Below are 22,488 nucleotides of genomic sequence, written 5' to 3' on the forward strand. Positions count from 1 at the left end.
CACCAGAGCGTCGGGCCTAAGGCTGAAGCGGGAAGGTGACTGAGGCGGACTGACTGAAAGTGGCAGCAGGTCGACCAGTTATCAGTGTGTGGGGGAAGCCCGAGAAGGACGCAGGCGTCTTGTCCGTCTGGCGTGTGGTGGAGGAACAACGACGACGACGAGCCTTGTTTGCTCACGAGACTGGACTGCCCGATGCAGTCGTCGCACCGCTTCTTGTCGATGGTTGACAGTGCCGGGGGCGGCGATGAGCCGGAAGCCGGTAGTTGGTTGGTACGGCCGAGTTGGCTGGTCGACTGGCAGAGTGTGCGAGTTGTGAGACACGGGTCGCCGGCGTTTGCTTGCGGCCAAGACGAGCGACGGCCTCGGATCAGAAAAAGGGTCTGGTCTCGCCCTCGGGGCAGGAATGCGTCACACAGGGCGACCGAGTGGCTGGAGATGCCACGAGATGAACAAGACGGAACGAAATGAAGTCGTTTGCGCAGCACGGGCCTGGGGAGATTGGGGTTGGGCCGAGGCGGGAGCGTGCGGGTGCAACAGAGGCGGAAATCTCGGTAAAGGGAACGGTCAACGTCGATGGCAGGCGATGTGTCTGCCAGTCTGTCTTTCTGTCGCACTTGGTATGTGCCGGCGGCGTGTGGGTTGCGTCAACGCAAGATTGAGACTGATGAAAATACTGAGAAGCGAATACTGTACGTCAAGGAGTGTCGAAGGGTGAGATGGCGCAGGCGACGGCCGAGAGAGTGACGGACGCGAAGCTGGGCGCGGGATCGCTCACGAACAGGCGGACGAAGAGAAACTGGTGATGAAGGAGAGGGAGGAAGAGGTGGCTCGATGGACGGAGAGGCGAAAGCTTGCTGCCGTGGGCGCACGGGGGGCGGGAAGGGCAAGCAGGAGCAGGACGCGGAGGAGGACGACGAGGAGGAGGGCGGATGCGCTTGTACTCCGAGCAGCTCAGGTACCTGGCGAAGTACACGGACGGCACTGTCCCCTCCCCTCCCACCATCTCGTGGATGTCAACTTGTACCGCCTGCACCTGCGCCTGCGCCTGCGCCTGCTGGTGACAGTCACCTCAGCGTGATGGGGATGGTGGTGGTGTCCTCCGCCGGTGGACCTTTCCGATCCTATCCTCGGCTCCACTTCCCTCCACACCTTTCAGGCCCGTCTTTGCCCTTTTTCCTCTTGGGCGTCGCCGGCTGGCTGGCCTCGCTGGATCCTCCGGGGCGCGGGCCCCTCACAGGGTTCGTCCCCTTGGCCCGTTATGGCACTCCCAAGCCTTTCAGGCCTCGCACGGCGCCCGGGAGGAGGGAGCACCCCTGTAGGGGGATGAATGGGGCGCGTGGGCGCCATCGCCAACTGGAGGGTGCCATGCCAGGCTCAGGCGATTCGCCAGGCCCTGGGCGCGGGCGGCCGACGGTGAGTGGTTGCTGGCTCCGACTGCGTCGACCGCTGAGTGGCCGCTGGAGGGAGGTGCTCGAGGGGGTTGCCGCCCTGCGACCGCGCCCCAACGAGTGGGCGGGATGGGCCAATGCATTGGATCGATCCACCTCGGCCGGCGAACCGCACGCTTCGCCGTCACGCACGCGCCAATCACAGGCCCTGGCGTTCCGGCCCGCTCAGGGGCAAAGCGTGCAGGTGGGCTTCTGCAGGTCCCACCGCGCGCGAGAAAAAAGTCTTTTTCCTCCCCCTCTTCTTTGTTCCTCCGGCGGGCGGCGGCTCGCCATTGCTTTTCCCCTTCAGCAGTTCTGCCATGCTTTTGAGTCGAGTCCTGCGTGCCGTGGCCTGATTCCATCTCTTGCGACAATTTCAACGGCCGGGTGCTGGACCGCTCTCCGCGAAGGAAAGAAGCAAAAAGGTATTTGGAGTAAACGAGGCTGCAAAATGACGGACAGAGCAAACAGCCGAGTGCAAGCAAAGCAACAGCCCGCGGATCATCCCGGTCGCGTCGAGGCGGTACGAAGTACAACAGAGAACTGCATGCCCTGCCGCAGGTACGAGTCCCGCCCGCAGGACGCGCAGGGCTGTCGAACAGTACCTCGTCCAACGCGATGCACCCGACTCGCCGTCGCTGTCGCCGTCGCCTTCGCGCTCCACATGCTCGTGGCGCTTTGGTTTGGGTTCGCCCCCATCGAGCGACCCGACCGGCTGGCCGGTCAGTGCAGTGCTCACAAGCGCCTGCATGGCACGCCATCGCTTCACTGCTGGCTGCTGACTCTTGTTGGTCACGCCAGGCCCGACTCAGCGGTTCGCCCGTCGCCCAACTTTGCTGGCGCTTTCTGCGACCGACACGTAGGCAAGGCAGCTAGGTTCGGTACCAGGTGTACCTCGTACTCGCGCGTTTGCCTTGCGTCGCCTGCGCTCGTTTCGTTCGTGCGGTGCTCGTACGAGCAGCCCCAACATACCTCCCCCGTGCGGCTCGAACTGTGCCCCCGTTCAGACGCAACTCGCAACTCTGTTTAGGGGGGCCTCTCCAGCAACACAGCACCGAGGCCGACCGCCGTCGTGGGCCACAGGGCACTGGACCGGCGAGGCTACCAGGAAGCGACCAGGCCCTGTCGCAGACTCGCCGGCTATTGACCCTGGCCGGGGCGCCGTCCACAGTCCAGGCAGTGTCCTTCCTCGACTGGCCTGTTTGGCCGTGCGGTGATGGCGTCCACCCCTCCGAATGGGCTGCTTGAGAACATCACTCGCAGGCTGCCATTGGCCCCGTCGACTGTCCGCTCGGTTTCAGGCACCGGTACCTTGCGCAAGCGTGGCGCCAGTTGGGATCCCTGGCCCGGATCCCAGTTGATCGCTGCGATCCCATGCCAATCATGCCCCCGCAAGCCCGGCGCCGCCACAGGGGTCGCTCCCGACGTGAGACGACGGCTATCGCCAGAGGCAAACAACATGGCGACCGACCCTGTCCATTTCCTTATTTTTGGGACGAAACAGCGACTTGCCGCGATAGGCCGCCAGTTCCGTCTTGCTTGCGGCGGTTGCGGTTTGGTGAAGCCTCGCCTGGAAGGCCTTCTCTGCTAGCGCTTCCGAGGTTCCGCGCCGAGGACGTGGCCTGGATCGAGATGTCGGCGACGAGCCTCTGAACCGTCTCTCGTGCTACCGGCTCTCGACCGTCACTGAGTGCGTGGCCCTTTCCAAGCGCCAAGCCGGAGGCGTGGGTTTTCTGGACCCAGATCTGGCCCCAACGCCCAAGATCAGGACCCTCCGGGCGGCCATGGCTCTTTCGACAACGCGGCTGTTGCGCCGAAAAGTACCTGCGGCAAGGTCACTTATACGAGCGCTCGAGCGACGCAGGTACCTTCTCCGCGACACCAAGGGCCGCGAGATGCCCTGCTCCCTCCCGATCCCCGAGTTCGTCGCTGCTACTGCTTTCGTCCGAGGTGAACCGTGGTTCTTTGTTTGTTTTCGCACGTGCGCGCACGCATGGCCGAGTTTCGTCCCTTCTCCGTAATATACGAGTAGGCAATCCCACCGACCCCTCGTTTCATCTTCATGGAAAAGCATAAGGTGGCTCCTGGGCCACCCCAACTCCACGTGAGTGCGACCCTCCCCGGTTGTAAGCGGCAGCAGCATGTATACTCGTAGGCTCCGGACAAGGCAGTACCACGGGTCGCTCGTTGCAGGTCTGCTTCGCCGCAGGGGGGCGCGTGTCAATCTCGTCAAGGATCAATCAGTCGTGGAGGAGCCGCATGGCCCGCCCTCTGCTCTGATGCGACGACATCTTCAATTTACGTGAACGCACATACGCATGTACTTGTACTACCGGCGCACACGCGGCCCGTTCGCGTCGTCATCCTTCCCTCTCTATCTCACACAGATGCCGCACATGTCATCTTGACGTCCCCTTCCGGCTTCCTCCCATATCCTTGGCATCGTCTGCGAGCTTGAAACAAACGTTGGCTCAATCAAGGCCCTGCGGCCAACCGACTACGTACGCACATATGTACTCCGTACATGCATGCGAGTACATACTCGGTTCTCCATACGGAGTATACTCATTCGGAGCTGCGCCGCACATCTTCTCATGGGCTCCGCGTGCAGGGGGGTTTGGTGTATCAAACAGTATATGCATGATCCACTGACGATCGTCTAATTCTGTCGTGCATTCGCCTACCGGCGTCGTTTGCGTCGACGGGGCTTGCTTCCAATGGCCTTTTGCTATATCCGGTCAGGGAAGGTCGTACGGTGCGTGCATGGCCCGTTGGCTAGTCCTCATCCATGGAGTCATCCTCGTCCTGCCCCGCGGCCGCCTCCACGCCGCCGTCCTCCTCCTCGTCGCTCGAGCTGCTGTCGTCGTCGTCGACGCCAATCAGCCGGTCCTCAGCCCCGTCCTTGGGCTCCGGCACCCTCTGCGCAAACGCCTTGCGGACCGACGGGTTCGTGCTCGTGTCCCAGACGTGCATGCTCCCTGAGCTGCCCGCGACGGCGAGCCGGAACGCCACCTCGGGGTCGGGCGCAAACGTCGTCGCGAACACCTTGCCCACGTCGAGGTTGCGCGACACAACCATGGACGGGCCCGTCGGAGAAATGTTCCACAGCTTGACCGTTCGGTCGGTAGAGCCCGTGGCCATGAAGCCGGGGATGACGCCGTTGACATCAAAGGAGGAGACGGACTCGTCGTGCGCTTGCAGGGTCCAGACGGACTTGGTCGCCTCGGGCTTGGAAGGGGCATTTCGGATGTCGTGATAGTGAACCGCGCCGCCTTCCGTCGACACGAAGAAGAAGTTGGGGTCGTGCGGATCCCACCGCACGTTCTCGACGTCGCTCTCCACGCCCCATCGCGGCGCCTTTGCGTCCGGCGCGCGCATGTCGGCCGCGACAATCGTACGGTCGTAGCTGCCGCTCAGGAGGACCGTGGCCTCCTTGGCGTTCCAGGCCAGGGAGCACACCTTGTCGGTGTGGTACGAGTACGACTTGGCGCATTTGGCCGTATTGAGGTCCCAGAGCTTGACCGTCTTGTCCGCCGACGCCGACGCCAGCAGGTTGCGGTGCTGGCGGTTGGTGGCCAGCGACAGCACGGCGTCGACGTGGTACTCGTCGTTGGCCCGCTTGCCCTTCTTCTTTTTCTTCTTCTTCTGCTCGCCGGCCGCGCCTGCGTCCGGGTTGGCGCCCTGCCCGAGGATGGCGTTGGGGTACATGCTGTCGATGGTGTCGAGGTCCCAGATCTCAATGTCCGGGTCCATGGTGCCGACGGCGACGTAGTTGCCGCGGGCGTCCTTGTCGGTGCCGGCGTTGCTCACGGGCAGGTCGAGCCACTCGAGGCTGAGCGGGATCGCGGGCAGCATGATGTCGTGGTGCACGTACAGGTTGTCGCCGTCGTCCTCGTACACGTACACCTCGAGGTGCGCCATCTCGTCCTCCACCTTGGCCGACAGGATGAGGTTGTCGGTGGCCAATATTTGCAGGTCCTCGCGGTCCTCGTCGTCGACGTCGTCCTCGCCCTGCAGCGTGATGTACGGGTCCTCCTTGTTCGACTCGTAGTAGGCCAGCGACTTGATGTTGCCAAACATGCTCATCCCTTGGGCGCTGCTTTGCGCAGGGTCTTCGTCGTCGTCGTAGTGCTCCAGATCGTACTCCTTCAGGTCGTCGTCGTCCTCCTCGGCGGCGGCGCTGGACAGGCAGGGTTAATGACTTGCAGGCGCGCACTCGTCGGGGCGAGTCGTGTCTCACCTCTTCTCTTTACTCGGCTTCTCGTCCTCGACCTGCATCTTCTCGTCGGCAGCATCCTCGCTCGCATCGTCGGCACCGTCCTCCTGCGCCTCCTTGAGGTCCTCCTCGGCGTCGTCGAGTTGCAGCTTGGCCAGCTCCGCTATCCGGCCGTACTCCTCCTCGTCGAGCGTGTACTTCTTGGGAAAGGGCGCCGCGAAGCCGCGGGGGACCCATTGGGCCGCTGTGATCATGGACATGGCGGGCTCGTGCTGGGGTATCAGAGGGTGAAGTCTTCAACGCCGTGCTCGAGCCGGGCACCTGGTGTTTGGCTTGGGCTCGTCGCGACCGCCAGAAATTCTTCCTGCGCCGTCCCAAAAATTTCAGGTGGTGGGGTTTATCGATAAGGCGCGTCTCCAAATTGGTCGGGAAAACCTCGCCGCCAGTGAGTGACGCCGAAGCTCCCAGCGCCCCATCATCACACTCCTGCCCACCCGCGGCTCATTTCCCTTTTGCCAGCTCGGCCCTGCACAACATCCGCTCGCACTTCAGGGTCGCGCAACGATGGCGGGCGACAGGGAATACGATGGGTTCAACCCCAAACGGCGGAGGCTGGACTCTGCGCGACCGCAGGGCCGCTTCCAGAGCGGATCGCGAGGCTCGACACCGCGCGCGCAGTCGCACTACGCACCCACGCCGCCGCGAGAGACGGACAAGCCCGAGCCGACAGACCAAGACTCGCTGCTGCTGGATCGCGACTGGTACGGCGGCGATGAGCTCGGCGGACACACGCTCGGCGACGACACCCACAACCCATTCGCGTCCTACGAGACGTCGGCCTGGGAGAGCCAGCAGCAGGAGTCGGCCAGGGCAGAGAAGATGACGAGCCGCTACGACGCCAGGCAGGAGCAACGACGGAAGGAGAACGATGCATGGGAGACGAACCGGATGCTGGTGTCGGGCGTCGCTCAGCGGCGAGACATGGCGTCCGACTTTGATGACGAGGAGGCGACCCGCGTTCACTTGCTGGTGCACGACCTGCGCCCGCCGTTCCTCGACGGCCGCACCATCTTTACGAAGCAGCTCGAGCCTGTGCCCGCCGTTCGGGACTACCAAAGCGACATGGCCGTCTTCAGTCGAAAAGGAAGCAGGGTGGTCAAGGAGGCGCGCCAGCAGCGCGAGCGACAGCGACAGGCGCAGCAGGCGACGAGCATCACCGGCACGACCCTGGGCAACATCATGGGGGCCAAGGAAGAAGACGGAGACAGCGCCTTGCCCTATGCCGCCGAGGAAGAGGCGCAAGCCAAGAACGAGAAGAAGGGCAACAAGTTCTCGGAGCACATGAAGAAGGGGGAGGGCGCCAGCGACTTCAGCCAGAGCAAATCCCTGCGCGAGCAGCGAGAGTTTCTGCCTGCGTTTGCAGTGCGCGAGGACCTCCTGCGCGTCGTTAGGGAGAACCAAGTCACCATCGTTATTGGTGAGACGGGCTCTGGAAAGACGACGCAGCTGACACAGTTCCTGTACGAGGACGGGTATGGCCAGACTGGCAAGATAGCCTGCACGCAACCGAGACGCGTGGCTGCCATGAGCGTGGCGAAGCGAGTTGCGGATGAGATGGAGGTGCGACTGGGGAGCACGGTCGGTTATTCGATCCGATTCGAGGACGTCACCAGCGACGAGACGGTCATCAAGTACATGACGGACGGTATTTTGCTGCGAGAGTCGCTCAACGAACCGGACCTCGACCGATATTCGTGCATCATCATGGACGAGGCGCACGAGCGGGCTCTCAACACGGACATCCTCATGGGGCTCTTCAAGAAGATTCTGCAGCGGAGACGAGACCTGAAGCTCATCGTCACGTCGGCGACGATGAACGCCAAGCGCTTCTCCGACTTCTTTGGCGGTGCCCCTGAGTTTACGATCCCCGGAAGGACGTTTCCGGTCGACGTCATGTTCCACCGGTCGCCCGTCGAGGACTACGTGGACCAGGCCGTGCAGCAGGTGCTGGCCATCCACGTGTCCATGGACACGGGCGACATTCTCGTCTTCATGACGGGCCAGGAGGACATTGAAATCACCTGCGAGCTTGTCCAGAAGCGTCTGGACGCGCTCAATGACCCGCCGAAACTCAGCATTCTCCCTATTTACAGTCAGATGCCGGCGGACCTACAGGCCAAGATCTTTGACCGCGCCGCCCCCGGTGTGCGAAAGTGCATCGTCGCGACCAACATCGCAGAGACGAGCTTGACGGTGGACGGCATCAAGTACGTGGTTGACGCAGGCTACTCCAAGATGAAGGTGTACAACCCCAAGATGGGCATGGATACGCTGCAGATTACACCCATATCACAGGCCAACGGCTCGCAGCGGTCAGGCCGTGCAGGCCGGACGGGGCCCGGCAAGGCGTTTCGGCTGTACACGGAGAAGGCGTTCAAGGAGGAGCTGTACCTGCAGACGATCCCGGAGATCCAGCGGACGAATTTGTCCAATACGGTGCTGATGCTCAAGTCTCTCGGGGTCAAGGACCTCCTTGACTTTGACTTCATGGACCCCCCGCCGCAAGACACCATCTCGACGTCCATGTTCGACCTGTGGGCGCTGGGGGCGCTGGACAACCTGGGCGAGCTGACGGAGCTGGGCCGCAAGATGAGCGCGTTCCCGATGGACCCGTCGCTGGCCAAGCTGCTCATCATGGCCGAGGAGTACGGCTGCAGCGAGGAGATGATTACCATCGTGTCGATGCTGTCGGTGCCAAACGTCTTTTATAGACCCAAGGAGCGGCAGGACGAGGCGGACGCGCAGCGCGAAAAGTTTTGGGTGCACGAGTCGGACCACCTCACATACCTGCAGGTGTATTCGGCGTGGAAGGCCAACGGCTACTCGGACGGGTGGTGCATCAAGCACTTCCTGCACTCCAAGTCGCTGCGGCGGGCCAAGGAGATCCGGGAGCAGCTGCTCGACATCGTCAAGATGCAGAAGATGCAGCTCAACAGCTGCGGGATGGACTGGGACATGATCCGCAAGTGCATCTGCTCGGGGTACTACCACCAGGCGGCCAAGTACAAGGGGTCGGGCGAGTACATCAACCTGCGGACCAACGTGGCGGTGCAGCTGCACCCGACGAGCGCGCTGTACGCGGGCCACCCGCCCGACTACGTCGTCTACCACGAGCTCGTGCTCACGTCCAAGGTGTACGTGTCGACGGTGACGGCCGTGGACCCGCACTGGCTGGCCGACCTGGGCGGCGTCTTCTACTCCATCAAGGAGAAGGGCTACTCGGCGCGCGAGAAGCGCATCACCGAGACCGAGTTCAACCGCAAGATGGAGATTGAGGCCAAGATGGCCGACGACAAGCGCCGCGAGGAGCTGCGCAGGCAGGCCGAGGAGGAGCGCGCCACCAAGAAGAAGGCGGGCGCCGCCGCCGCCGACGGCAAGAAGTTTGTCACGCAGGGGGCCGTGAAGAAGCCCGTCATCAAGAGACGGGGGAGGGGCTTCTAATGAGTGTGATGGTGTAGCAGCCGGGCTTGTATATATATATGACTCTACCTATGCCCTCTGTGTAGCAACGGCGCAGCAGCGTTTTGATTTAGGCAACGGCGTCGATCGAACTGCGCCGCGCATTTGGAATAGACAAGACATGATGACGGATACTGTATTGCTTGCTGCTGGGCTCTATGCCCTCAAGTCTCAATGACGCACCGAGAAGCTCGTCTCGTCCTCCACCACCGCGCGGTCCTCCTTGGTGAGCTGCACGACGCGCGCATGCCGCGGCCCGTCGTCAACGTCCTTGAAGAACTTTTGCAGCGCGTCGTCCTCGCCCTGGGCCTCTCCCTCGACCTGCTCGCGCACGCGCGTCAAAGCCCGGTTAGCTACCGTCTGGTCTTTCCCCCCCGTCTGGAGTACGAGCACGAGGTACACGCGCTGCTGGTGGTGGTGTCCCCGTTCCCGTCGAGTGTATGACGACGAAGACGTAACGCAACGCAACGTGAACGTAAGGTAACGTACCTTGTTGTCCGTCGTGTTCCTGCACCAGCCCGTCACGCCGTACTCGCGGGCCTTTTGCCTGGTAAAGTACCTGCAGCGGCGCCCCCGAAAAGCCATGTTAGCCAGTCTGTCAACCTATTACCTCGAAGGACTACCACTTGGGTATTTAGAGTAAAAGAGTGGCCCGGACGATTTGATTCTTGAGAGATGTCGTCTGGAGAGGGTATGAGAGAGACGCACCGGAAGCCAACGCCTGCAGAGGGTGGTGGCACCGGAGCCTGACGTCAGTTTTAAAGGTCTTACAGAATGGCAGGCAAGCAAGCACGCAAGCACGCAAACCCCCCCACCGATGTGTCGATGGGTTTGTTCTCATTCATCTTGGTTGCTGTTACTGACCCTGCACGACGCCGCCGTGGGCGACAAAGTAAAACTGCGGGCCACGGATGTCAGTCCGTGGTGACGCACGATAGGGGGGCTTAACTCAATGGGGAAATGGAAAGGTGGTTCGTACCCGTTGGGGCATCGCGGTGTGGTTTTGCCGTGGGCGTTGGAAGGGGAGTCTTGGAGATGTGAGGTTCAACCCGGCCGAAAGGTGAGACGTTGAGTTGGGCCCCGGCCATTTGCTACCTACCTACCTAAGGTACCTATGGCGGGGAGGTGGATGCCCTCATCATCATGATGTACTTCGTACCGACACATTTGCCGGGCGCAGGGCAGCAGCAGCAGCCATGGGACGCGCGGGCTCTGAAAAGCAGTGCATCCAGTCGAGGACCCCGAAATTGACTCTTTACAAGCAAGCAAGAACGACAGCATCCACTGCTGTTTGCCTGTCTAAAAAGGAGCAGCCTCGCCTCGCCTCGTGTTGCTGCACGCGCGGCATCTCGTCGCACACGTGCGAGCCGCGTGCCGCATCTCAATATGCCGCCCGTTCCATTCCGCGGGGTCAAGGTGCCCGCCCAGATGCCCTCCACTGGGTCGGCGTACGGGGGTGGACGGTTACCTTAGTGCGAGCTGTTACAGCAGCGGCGGCGGCGGCGGCGGCTGGAGCAACCTGGAACAGCCCTGGACAGGGCACTCAGCCGCCCCCCAGTACGAACACCCGTGAGGTCGGGTGGATCAGGGCACCTAGACACTCGGCAGGTGAGGTGGGCTGTAGAACGGTGCCCAGTAGGTACGTAGTACCCACCGGACGGGCAGCCTCCAGGTATCAGGCAGCCAGTCCAAGTCACCCCGGGCCGTCTCGAAACGTCAACCTCGGAATTCTTCACCTCTGGCCAGCCATCACCACCACCACGCATCCATCAACACGCCTCCCCGACGTCCCATCCACCGTCGCTCGCGTCCACCGCACTCGCCCATGGCAGCACCATAGCCCGGCCCTTCTCCAGGCGCCGCTCTTTCTCTCCAGTCTGCTACTCGCATCTCACGTCTTCTCACAGCCGCTCGACGCCCGCGCCGCGCGTGCCCGCCCGCCATGGCGGAGGAAGCTTCACCAGCCGGCGCCGCCCGTCGTCCCGAGGACGCCGCGCCCACCAAGCCCGAATCCGAGCGCGAGCCCGAGACCGTCCGCTTCCGCTCCAAGAAGCGCAAGATCGGCTACCGCCAGCGCGCCGACGACGACGATGACGATGCCGCCCCCGTCGCGCCACGCAGCACCACCTTCACTGCCACCAGCGACGCCCCTCCCAAGGCCGACTCCGCGAGCCCTCGCCCCGACGCGCACGACGCCGCGCCCGCCTCCTCGTCCTCCTCCTCGCAGGAAGAGTCCGCCGTCGCCGCCGCCCTGCGCCTGCGCAACGCCAGGAGAGCCCGCCCCCGCGTGGGCGTCGGCCTCGCGTCCTCGTCGCACCCCGCCGACGAAGGGCCCGGCTCGTCGTCATCGCGCGGGCTCGTCCCCCGGGGCGCAAACGCCGAGGCCGACGAGGATGCCAGGCCGTCGCTGCGCGGCATCGGCGACCGCTTCACCCACCAGACGGGCCTCGTCGCCTCCCTCAACGACAGGCACATGTACGTCTCAGCCTCAACGCCCGGCCCGGCCCCCCGAAAGCCGTCCCTCCCTGTCCGCGTGCTAATCATCTAAGGACCGAATATATAGAATCCCGCCTGTCTAGCCGCACCGCGCCGTCGCAAGGCTCCGCGTCGCATCCACTCGACGGCGAAGAGCCCCACCACGTCCCGTCACGTACCGGCCCGTCGTCGTCCATCAAGGCCGTGACGGAGCAGCCGGCCAAGCACGGCAAGCTGCTCGAGGTCCAGGTCCCGGACAGGGTCTGGGACCGTCGCGACGAGGCGCAGCGCCTGCGCGCCGAAAAGGCCGCCGCCGCCGGGCCTTCGTCCAAGCCGCGCCGCGGCCGTAACAGGCGCGGCAGCGACGACATCAAGCGCGACCAACTCGTCGAGCAGTTTCTCCACGAAAACAGACGTACGTAATCCATCTTTGCCCTACCCTTCTCTCTCCGCACCGTCCCGAGAAGCTAACATTCGCACCTTATCAGTGGACGTCTACGACGTTCCCACCCCTGCGCCGCCGCGGCCCTCCGCCCCCGGCGATGACACCTCTGCCGACGACCGCATGGCCGAGCAGTTCCGCCAGCAGTACCTCGACGAGATGGCCCAGCGCCGCCAGCGCAAGCGGCCCGCCCAGCCCGCCTCGCGCCAGCAGCAGCCCCAGGGCGACGTCCTCAAGGGCCCCAAGCTCGGCGGCAGCCGCAACCAGCGCGCCGCCGTCCGCGACGCCCTGCTCAAGCAGGAAAAGGAGAAGGCGGGCAAGAGGTTCTAGATGTCCCGAGCAGATCCACGTCTGCTCAGGGCTCCAGCCCGCAGGATTGGATGGTTGGTTTCGCAATGCAACAGTCGCAGCCGTGTTCACAGACAAGAGACGTTCGGTAGAACAGCATGTACTGCCCGCCGGCCGGGAGGCACAACCTAAACTTTGGTTACTACGCACCGCGTCACACGCTGCACCGCATCAAGATCATCCCACCCGTGAGGCGCACGAGGTACCTGAAGCATTCGTTCATTGCAATACGTAGTGACGCACCCAAACGAGGCGTGAAAAGAGACGTTACGGCATCCATAATTAGACTGTCCTCAGCCACGACCCAATGGAGTGAGAAAAAGAATCTCCAGCAAGCATCCAAAGAACACCAACTCAGGCAGAGGAAAAGATCTGCCCTATTCAAAATACCCAACCAGTGCAGTGTTGTCAAAACCAATCTGAACGCCAGTATCCAAAGCAGCCACCGTGTAGATGAGCGGGAGTAGAACCTACCATATGTACTTTCGTACCGCGCAAGAGAGAGAACCGACCGGCCAGCATCAGCCATGGTGTCCGTAGCGAAATGAGTGCCTCTGGATGTGTTGTGGAACGGTCCGAAACAAAGTCGAAGGCGTGTCGCCCGGTGTAAAATAAAACGTGCGCGAAAACAACAGCAACTGTATCGTGATGCCGTCCGGGGCGCCAGTGATGATGCTAAAATTGTGTCCTTTTTTTGTCGTGCCTTTTCGTTTCGACATCGGGAAAAGCAGGCGAACATGGACGGGAGAAAACGTATCCTAGAAGACGGTCATATCACCTAATTTCGAGCTGAAAAGGCTTGAACCGGCCGCCGATGGTAGCACAGCGGGGACATTTCCTATGCGCTCCCTGCTCTGCCATGAGGACACCTACACAGGTAGAACACAGCCCACAGATGCACTCGGTACATGCGTACGAGTTCTTGAGCTGTGACACTCCCTGGCAGGCCGCGCAGTAGATCTGGATGTTTTGCGAGGAGCCGTAGCTCGGCGATGATTCCGAGAGTCCCTGGGAGCCCATGTGAAAGGTATCGCCACTCTCACCGCTTTCCACTGACGGGAAGGGTTCGGCAACATCCTGGTTGAACGACGGGGGCGTGAGTGCCTGCTGCAAAGGAGAGGCCTGGTAGCTCGCCGGTTGCACTGGCTGCGGATGCTGGAACGGCGGCAGAGAACCTCGCTGGATAGAAACGGGCGATTGAGGCACCTGCGGGCGATACTGTCAGGTTCTAGAACACCACAAGGGACGTTTGGGCAATTGCATCAACTTACTGGAGTGCGGTCGTCCAGGTCGCCGGCGGCGGAAGCGGCGGCAGCATCAATCAGGTCTGCCCAGCGCTTATCGCGGTCTGCCGACGGTTCCGCAGACAAAGCCTTCCGGTCAAAGCCACCGTAGCGCGGCGGCTCCTCGTTCTGGAGCCGGCGGAAGAGGTCAATGTTCTGCCCTCTCGAGTTCTTTTTCTTGTGGTGAGGCTCGCGGCCGCGCTTCGAGACCGACTGCTTTCGAGGGCGACTTTGGCCGAGTGGTCGCTGCAGTGGGGGCAGGGTTGACGAGCGGCCGGGAGGCGAATGTGCCATGAGCGACGGGAGGATTTCGCGTGGCCTACCGCCAGAGAACGGATCGCTGGTGATGTCGTTGTGAGACAGATTGAGGGGAGGCAGCTCAATCGAGCTTCGAGGAATGCGCCGCCCATCCGAGTCCGAATAGTAGCCCTGGAGTCATGGGCCAGGCCCAAGTGTCAGCGGTCGGACGTTCATCGCAGGGCTGAGCCCATCGGACGCTATCGATAGGACCAGCGGGGGCGGGGGGGTCATACGCCATCCATGTCAACGTCTCGCTCAGACTTGATGCCGTGAAGCTCGGCGAGAGCTGCGGCGGCGCGAGCTGCCCCCAGCATTCGGTTACCACCACTTGTGGTGTACTCATCACTATGGCGCGGCGTACCAGGGTTGCTCGGTGTGTCACGATAGTAATTGCCTCTGTCGTTGAGGCCTGTCGCGGGGGCCAGGTCAGCTCACCATTCCATCAGCGTGCTCGGGAGGGGGGCGACCAACTCTGTCCGGCAGATGATGGGGGTTGGTCGTTGCGGCGCTCCTGGGGCGGGGAGCTGATCATGAGCAGGAAGCTCTCCTCGGTCGCGGGGAGCTTGGGGATGTAATGCTCAGGATGGGCGCGGCGGATATGCTCCTGCATGGAGCGATATCGCTTTTCCTGTGCGACGAGTGAGATGGTCAGTGACCTATTGGCAGCCGCATCGGGACACGAAGAGCAGGAGCCGGCGTCATTGCAGCTGGAGCTGAGCACGTCGTGGCCAGGGCACGAGGGCAGCTGAGCTGATACGGCGCCAAGGGAGGAGCAGGCAGACTCACGCCGACACATCGCTTGCGACAGCTGGAGCCATCTTGATTGCGAAGAGGGCAGACGACTTCGTTGGTAGCGTCTGTGATTGAGAAGGAAGATGTCAAGGACGAGCGTGGCGGCATCTTGACCCCACCATGCGCTGGAGCAGGTCGGTGCGGGTGAAGAGGCGAGACAGCTCCGACGCGGGTGCTATGTGATTGAGTAAGGCGGTCGGTCAATTGGGCAAGCAGAAGCTGCGGAGAGCTTTCGCATCGCAAGGCGGCGACGTTGCCCGGGAGAATGCAGCGAAGCCGGGATTGCCGAGTACGATGAGTTGGCTGAGGGCGACCGAGGTGTAGGTGACGGATGCAAGGAGCACGACTGCGTTAAGTGAGGGCGGCAAAGGGCACGTCGTCGTCGATATTTGCAGAGGTGGCTTCCGAAATGCTGCACGGAGAGTTTAATGGCCAGGAGACCTAGGGACTGCTGGCTGCGACGGACAAAAGGCAGAGTGTGCGTTCGCGCCGGGAGCCGGGGGAAAAGGTTTGTGTCGATGCAAGGTCAAAATGGAGGCTAGGTGGATGGCGGCGTAGAGGGAAGAGGACGGCGACCACGAGGTGTATAAGCGGGCGCCGAGAGCTTATGTCAAGCAAGCTCAGCAGCAAGGCAAGGCAGGTAAGGTAGGTGAGGTAGGTAGTAGCGGGCGCCTGGTGCACAGCACACACCTCAGCACCTACCTGGGCACCTGTCAGGACTCAGGACAGCACAGGACTGGAGCTCCGCCTCCCCCGTCTGGGTTTGAGACTCGAGAGGGTCGGGGGTCCTGGAGGTGCCGCACAGCGCAGCTCGTGTGCTGGTCGATGCCGGTGCTCTCCGCACCTTGGGTTTCGGTACGTAGGGAGACCGCGACGGCCGGCTGGCTGTCCGGTAAATACCTTCGAGGTAGGTAGGTAATAAGCGACGACGGGTTGGCCGAATGGAGATGCGCCCACGTTCGCCTCTGCAATGCGGATGCGCCGCTGCGCTATGTGCTGTTACCTCCACGAGGGACAGCCGCCGATGGCCAGTGTCGAGTGTTATCGAGCCGCGCAGCGCCGGATCGAATCGCCTAGCCGATGGCAGACGGCAGACGGGCAGATGGCGAGCTGTCTCGTGGGCCTGCCGTCTCAGGTCCTATGTGCGACAAAAGGGAACGGGCGCAAGGGCGCTGCGAGCTGCGCAAGAGGCGGCCGTCTCGATCACGTCGCCCGAGCTGGTGGGGGAGAGGCGAGACGAGGGCTGCTGATCCGTGAGTTGGCGACGTGAGGCGGCGACGGCGACGACGACGGTGAAGGACGAGATGCACCCTGCGGCGCCGGATACAAGAGGAATGCGGGCGTTTTACAGTAGAGCCACGAGTAGACGACAGGCGCTGGCGGTGCTGCACCTACTGTTGCTGCTGCTACCTGTCGCCGCCGTTCGCCGCCGCCGCCGGGACGGGATGGTTCAGGGCCCTCGGTGATCTGCTTCCCGTCCACTACCACTCGCTAGGTCGGCTCTGCGGCGCCTTGGGCGCTCATCTGACTGGCACCAGCGCGGCAGACCCCCAGCGGAGCGCAGGCTAGCCAGTGCCTCCGACCCTCTGACCCTCTGACCCTGCGCCAAAAGTGACTGACTGGCGAGGAAGGGCCGCCGGAGGGGTCCGGCCACGTCCAATGGGAAGCTCGGAGATGAAGCTCTATGCGGGCGGCGGAGCAGCCAGAGGTCCCCGCCACAAGCTTGCCATCCATCCATCCATCCGTCCATCCACCCCGGCGACGTCGTTCTTTTTTTTTTCTCTCTCTTCCCTCTCGCCCCCCCGCTAGCGCGCACGAGACGAGACCCCAAGCGTCCCGTCCGTTCGTCGCTGGTGCCGGCGGCCTGGCCAAGAAGGCTGGAGCAGCCTGGAGCTTGCAAGTCAGGTCCAGTGGCCAGAGCGCCGGCGAGGCGTCTTACGCTGGAGCACGGCCGGCAGCAAGTCACAGGACGAGCCCTCGGGCGCCCACTGACTCGGAACGGCCGTGGTGGGGGCGCATGCCATGCCTCGGGTCGAATCAATTGCTAGTACAGACCGACAACGAGTCGGCGACCGAACTGGAAGACTTTTTCTTCCTGCTCCATCCGGCTTGTCTGTCAGTGGATGGGACGGGATGGCGTGGGTGCCCGCTTGTGCTTGTGGGCGGCATGGCGGCTGGCAAATGCTTCGGATCCCAAAAGGCGGCGGGGAAAACGATGCGGGCGCAGGATGGATGGCAGGGTCGCACAAACGAGCATGGAGAGCTCCAGCGGTCATGCATGCCAGCTCTCCCCAGCTCCGCGACCGAGTTCCCAAGCATCTGTGTCGTCAGCTTGCGAAGCTCCAGCTCCATCCGGTAGGTGGTGTGTGGCAAGGGACCAGGGTGGAGGGCGTGGCAGGAGGGGCAGCGCCCATGTTTCTGGTGGTACTTTGCGCAATCGTGGCGGCAGTGTGGGCTCGGTACTGGGTGGAGCTGGAAAGCTCCCTGGTACAAGGTAGCATCCTGGCGTGCCTCGCCTGGGGCAAGGAACACTCGTGACGGACGGACGGGGTTTTTGGGGGGGAGGGGGAATTGAGCCCCCCAGCCCTTGAGACGAGCACTGGCGGCAAGGCGGTCGCCGCCGTTGGAAGCGGAGCTCCACGGGCCTGCTGCAGCTCAATGATACCTGAGCTAGGGGCCGAGCTGCTCATGACGTCTGTCCGCCTCTTCTCGTCAACCCGACCTGCCGCTGCATGCAGCCGTCTGCATGACACAGGATAGACTCTGGAGAACGGAACCCTGCGCGCAGTTGATGATGCGATAAGGTAGGTACCCTTGGTACCGCCAGCCCGAGGCTCGATTCCGCATTGGGCCTGACCTTGCCCCATCGGCGGGCCCGACAGAGGGTGAGTGTGAGGGTCAACCCGCCACCTCTTGCAAGCTGTCACCGTCGCCCCCGGTTCGAGCGAGAAGCCAATGGCAGCTAGAGCGTTTCCGGCCCGCCGTCAGCTTGCCCGTTTGCCCACGAGCCGGTCTGGCCGCGGCCACGGGCCAAGCTTTGCCAAGTACTGCAAGACTCTGTGAGCGGGTGTCGACGATTGCCATGAATCAGGGGACAAGAGAGAGAGGTGAAAAAAGAAGAAAAATTCGTTTCGCGTGCCACTCCCAGGAGCCTGCCTGCCTCCGCGGCTTCCAGCTAGAAACGGCGCGCGCCAATGCGTCCAGACCGCCCCGGGCGGCAAACCTGAGGACGGTTCGCGGCTGGAGGGGGCGTCCAAGGGGCAGTCGGGGTGGCATTGGCGGCCGGGCGTCGCACTACCACGCACACTGACATCACTCGCTTTGGGTCGCGGCGCCGAAGAGGACGGGACTCGAGGAGCCTCCCCTCCGTCCGTCTCGGGGCGTTGGGTGCCGTGCCCCTGCGCCTTCGCTCTGGCCTAGGTCTCTGGCTCTAGATTTGGCTCAGACAGCACCTTTGCCTCGGTGGCTCGTCTCATCTGGGTGGCCCGTCGACTCGTGCACGCACGTTGTGGCGACGGAACACGCGAAGCAGCGCAAAGGCAAGGGCGCTGGCAGTTCGATATCGTTGACTCAACTCTTACCCTCGACGGCGGTGGTCTTGGGCACCCCGTGGCTGGGTATGTTCATAGCAGCGTTTCAACTGCAGGCTGCATCTTTGCCACGAAACCACCGCGCGTCGTGAGCGCGGTCAAGTTGTTCGTGCATGTCGCAGCTCGCAGCCCTGGCCGGGCCTCCATACCTGCACTCGTTTTGAACGAGCGCGATGCTTCAGGATTGGGAATTGCTCAGGCGCAGCCACGCCCGACGGTGCGTCATCACCAACGTACACGTCTGGATATACCTATGTAGAAACCCTCCTCTTGCTGGGATCAAGGCTGTACGTTCTCGTCTCTGCATATGTGCTACCTTGGCAAAGACACAGACACAATGACGAAGCTCGCGATTCTCTTCGCCGTATGCGCTGCGCTTACTCAAACGGTAGGTTGCTGCTCCCACTCCCATGACCACAGACGGTCAATTCTACTTCGCCAGCGACGGACGGCTCTAATAACTGAATCAGGTTCTCGGCCAACTGGCTCGTGGCGGCGCGTCCGCCGTGACGGGGCGTCTCCACCGGCGCGAGGTGTACGAGTATACCACACCAAACAAGCAATACAAGAAGGTCATCTGTGGGCAATGGCAGAGCTCTACCGAGCATCGCTTCAGTCAAGCGTGGACTCAGAATTTCGAGTACCTGAGGAAGACCGAGAAACACGTGAAGCTGGGGCCGGGTCAGTGTAATAGGGTTGCCTGCTGGAAGGACACTGGAGTGTGGTGGTGTAACGAGGTAACGCAACCCCCGCGGCGAAGCGCCCTGCGCATGCTTGTCCAGCTGCCGCGGTCAAGCCTCTGAAGTGGTACCACGACGATGGCTGACAATATACCCGCATAGAGCAAAGCAGAGAAGGACTTGAAGGACTGGAAAGCCTTTATGGAGACCATGAGACACATCTACACGATTGGTAAACAGAACTGTGTTGAGGAGGCCTTTAGCACATTCTCGATCCAGGCGTTCCACCAGGACGAGTGGAGTCTCGCCGTGTCCCGCAAGAAGGGCACACAATGCTGAGTGCGTTGCGACTACCAAGTACGACCAGTTACCTTGGAAGGGCCCTGGGCAAGGCAATGCGGTACCGACGGGTAGACGATCGGTTTCGGCGCATACAAGCCCGCAATTACAAGTCGAGTTAGTAGCGTGAAGGCTGAATGGAAAACCAAACGTCGTGGTCCTCGTGCTCGGCTTATAACCCGACTGAGCTCGGTACGTACCTAGCTGGTGATGAGTGCTGGAGCTGGCCTGGACGCGCTCCCGTCCCTTCGCCCCTTCCACGCTCCAAACCTGAAGCAAAGAGCATTGGCAGCTCATGCAGTTCAGGCGACCCGGCCTTGGCATCCTTGCAGCCTGGCCTGGCATCTGGGTCGCGGCTGCCCACCCTTGGACCCAGGCATCCAGGGCCATCTGTCTCGACTCGCGACTTTCGAGTCTCGACGCTGGAGGCGGTGACAGACGACCCCGCGCTTGCCAATTGAGGAGCCCAGCGCCATTGGATGGCAGGAGTCACCCTCCGGGCGCCGAGACGGGGCAAGCACGGAGCACCACGGACGGCCTGGCGCCTGCCTCCCTTCCTTTCCAGGGTCCAACTCGCCCCCACCCCGCAGAATTCCAGACGTCGTGCGAGACCTCCATCACCAGCCTCTCTCTGCACTGCGGCTGCCGGAGCGCTGGCATTGCTCAACATGCGAGAAAGGCGGCCATACGAGTCCGGACGCGGTGCCATCCCTGCTCAACACCATCGCTCGGGGTCATCAGAGGGCACCCACCGTGACGACCGGCGTACTTGCTTGCTTGCCGGCTCTCGTCAACGAAGCTCCCGGGTTCCTGTGATGGCGAGGACGCGCGCTCCTTTAATCTCAACAGCTTCGGCACCTTGGCGACGCGACTTACCGACGCGCTTCAGAGACAGTGTGATTGAACCGGTATGCGTCTAGTCGCGATGGCGCCGCTCGTGATGTGCCGGCGCAGATCGAGGAATTCCGCCGTGGTCCCGACCATCTGGTCTCTCCAGTGGGAGGTTCATACCTCGATCCATTGTCAGTACCCATGCATCGTCCGCCATCGGCCGATCCCGGCAGTCTTCTGGAGCATCCAGCGCCGTCACTCGAGCTCTCAACAACAAGCCCTTGCTGTTGAGAGCTTTATACGACGTGTTGGCATCAGACGCTCCCAGCATCAGGATGTCCACGCGGAAGGGCAACAAGCGTTGGCCTCGCTTCCAGGAGCTTCGGATCGATCCCCGAGCTCCATCGGCTCGATGGGCGATTCATATCTGTCTCCATGCCACCTTTCGCGATCCGCCTCCAGCGTGGTCTAGTACGTGACTTCAGTGCGAGACACTCGGAGCAAACCCCCCCGTGTGCCCTCTCCCCGGTATGTGCTACCGTGATCCAGTTGACGTGTCGCGACGCGTGCTTGCAAATCAGAGTCTCTCTTCCTATTTAGATAAGTCGGCCAAGTCGGACTTGTCCTGTTCCCCTTCCGTCTCGAGCTGGTGCGGTCGGCAAAGCGAAGCAGGATGTGCTGAACTACAACAATGGCACTCACAATCAAGCAACTCAACGGTGATACCGCCTTCTTACTGAGCTTTGAGCCCATTGAGTGCCCTTCAGCGGCACCGTGGGCGGCTCCGGAACCCTTCCGCATCCTCTTGGACCCCTGGCTAGAGGACTCGTACTCGATCAACCCGAAAGCCTCGTTTGCGTCTCACGTCCAGGTGGCGTGCGTGTCATCGCTGCAACAACTCGCACAGCCCGATCTCGTCATCATCACCAACGCTCGCAGCGAACACTGCAATGAAACCACTTTGCGCCAGCTACCTCCTACGGGCACCAAGACGCTCATCCTGGCGGAGCCCGCGGCGGCAAAGTTGATTCGAAGCTGGAAGTACTTTGACGAAGACATGGTCAGGACTCTGGAACGATGGGAGACTCGCACCAAGAGCCGAGAGACCGTTGTACGAGTCCCAGTGCCGCCGCAGGTCTGTGGCGGCAACGAAGGGGAGGTGACGGTTTCCTTGATACATCAGAAAAGGGACCTCACCGGTCTCCATTCCGCAGTCGCCATCACCTATCGTCCTCCCCCGCCGCATGCATCAATCTTTCGCCGCCAGGCCACGACACCGCCCAAGTCGCCGACGGCTTCCGTATCAGACCTCCCTCCGCAGATCCCCACGCCGCGCCTTTCCCTCTTGCAAACCCCCGACTCCCCGGTTTCCGCAATACTCGGACCCTTTACTCCGCCAGCATCGCCTGACTTTATGAAGCTGCGGACAGTCCGCTCGCTGGCGTCCATACCGCCCCAAGCGCGCAACCGGGCCGTGTCGCTGGTCTACTCCCCTTACGGCACGTCTTACAGCTGCATGGAGCCGTATGTCACCTCGCATCTTCTGGCGGAAGCAGCCCTTCCGTTGACGGCTATGCTGCACCCATTCGATACAGTGCCGCATCCGTGGGGGCTGAGCGGCAACCTTGGAGCCGGAGTTACTGCCGGGCTGGAGACGGCAAAATCATCGGGAGTGCGTGCGTGGATCAGCGCCAGGGATGGCAGGAACGTCGGCGGCCTTGCTGGCAAGCTGGTGTATCGAAAGAAGTATCCGCGCGAGGAGGTTGAGGAGGTTATCCGACAGGCTCTGGGACGGTCCACGCCGAGGGGCAGCGGTGGATACGCTCGCGGCAAAAAGCCCGGCCGGACAACGGAGACGCTGGCGCTGAGTCAAGGCGACGAGGTGACGATGACGAGTGAGGGCATCTGGGAGGAGACGGAGTGTCCCAGCCCGCTTCAGTACGCCGACGAGAAGCTCAACGCGCTGCTGAGAACCTAGACCTTGCTCAGGGGCGACGGCATGTGGTTCATGTGGTACGCTACTTTTTCATATTCATAGCTGCCCTACCAGGTATTTTTAGGGGCGTTTCGTACCAAGGAGCATCATATTATCGAATTAGGTATCAATAGCATTTCAATGAAAACTCGCAGATGAGAGGAAGCAATGCCAATTCGTATTGTTGTGAGATTGTGAGGCGGCGGCAAACCCCGGGAAGGGGAGGGAATAGAAAGAGGAAGAAGAAGAGAAGTCGCGGCCCCAAGAGAAT

At 62.1% G+C, this 22,488-nt stretch overlaps 7 protein-coding genes across 7 annotated transcripts; 4 read left to right on the top strand and 3 right to left on the bottom strand.

Moving 5' to 3' along the window:
• Nucleotides 1–4,202: 4,202 nt before the first annotated feature.
• On the bottom strand, nt 4,203–5,903 carry PLICBS_002515 (uncharacterized protein; the record flags this gene model as incomplete). The annotated part of the gene is made up of 2 exons (XM_018322203.2): nt 4,203–5,607; nt 5,668–5,903. The coding sequence occupies 2 exons, from the start codon at nt 5,901–5,903 to the stop codon at nt 4,203–4,205; spliced, it is 1,641 nt and encodes a 546-aa protein (XP_018179683.2).
• Nucleotides 5,904–6,207: 304 nt separating this feature from the next.
• On the top strand, nt 6,208–9,144 carry PLICBS_002516 (DEAH-box RNA helicase prp16; the record flags this gene model as incomplete). Its single annotated transcript, XM_018322204.2, has 1 exon — nt 6,208–9,144. The coding sequence occupies one exon, from the start codon at nt 6,208–6,210 to the stop codon at nt 9,142–9,144; it is 2,937 nt and encodes a 978-aa protein (XP_018179684.2).
• Nucleotides 9,145–9,333: 189 nt separating this feature from the next.
• Nucleotides 9,334–9,747, bottom strand: PLICBS_002517 (uncharacterized protein; the record flags this gene model as incomplete). Its single annotated transcript, XM_065600032.1, has 2 exons — nt 9,334–9,483; nt 9,652–9,747. The coding sequence occupies 2 exons, from the start codon at nt 9,745–9,747 to the stop codon at nt 9,334–9,336; spliced, it is 246 nt and encodes an 81-aa protein (XP_065456104.1).
• Nucleotides 9,748–11,104: 1,357 nt separating this feature from the next.
• On the top strand, nt 11,105–12,409 carry PLICBS_002518 (uncharacterized protein; the record flags this gene model as incomplete). Its single annotated transcript, XM_018322207.2, has 3 exons — nt 11,105–11,637; nt 11,712–12,052; nt 12,126–12,409. The coding sequence occupies 3 exons, from the start codon at nt 11,105–11,107 to the stop codon at nt 12,407–12,409; spliced, it is 1,158 nt and encodes a 385-aa protein (XP_018179687.1).
• Nucleotides 12,410–13,265: 856 nt separating this feature from the next.
• PLICBS_002519 (uncharacterized protein) lies at nt 13,266–14,828 on the bottom strand (the record flags this gene model as incomplete). Its single annotated transcript, XM_065600033.1, has 6 exons — nt 13,266–13,296; nt 13,344–13,633; nt 13,699–14,139; nt 14,244–14,419; nt 14,482–14,666; nt 14,797–14,828. 6 exons carry the CDS (start codon nt 14,826–14,828, stop codon nt 13,266–13,268), a joined length of 1,155 nt encoding a protein of 384 aa, XP_065456105.1.
• Nucleotides 14,829–18,729: 3,901 nt separating this feature from the next.
• PLICBS_002520 (uncharacterized protein) lies at nt 18,730–19,411 on the top strand (the record flags this gene model as incomplete). The annotated part of the gene is made up of 3 exons (XM_065600034.1): nt 18,730–18,780; nt 18,863–19,073; nt 19,242–19,411. 3 exons carry the CDS (start codon nt 18,730–18,732, stop codon nt 19,409–19,411), a joined length of 432 nt encoding a protein of 143 aa, XP_065456106.1.
• Nucleotides 19,412–20,933: 1,522 nt separating this feature from the next.
• PLICBS_002521 (uncharacterized protein) lies at nt 20,934–22,220 on the top strand (the record flags this gene model as incomplete). Its single annotated transcript, XM_018322212.1, has 1 exon — nt 20,934–22,220. The coding sequence occupies one exon, from the start codon at nt 20,934–20,936 to the stop codon at nt 22,218–22,220; it is 1,287 nt and encodes a 428-aa protein (XP_018179692.1).
• Nucleotides 22,221–22,488: the final 268 nt, after the last annotated feature.

This window comes from Purpureocillium lilacinum, assembly GCF_023168085.1.
Source record: "Purpureocillium lilacinum CBS 284.36 DNA, scaffold_2, whole genome shotgun sequence".
NCBI lineage: Eukaryota > Fungi > Ascomycota > Sordariomycetes > Hypocreales > Ophiocordycipitaceae > Purpureocillium > Purpureocillium lilacinum.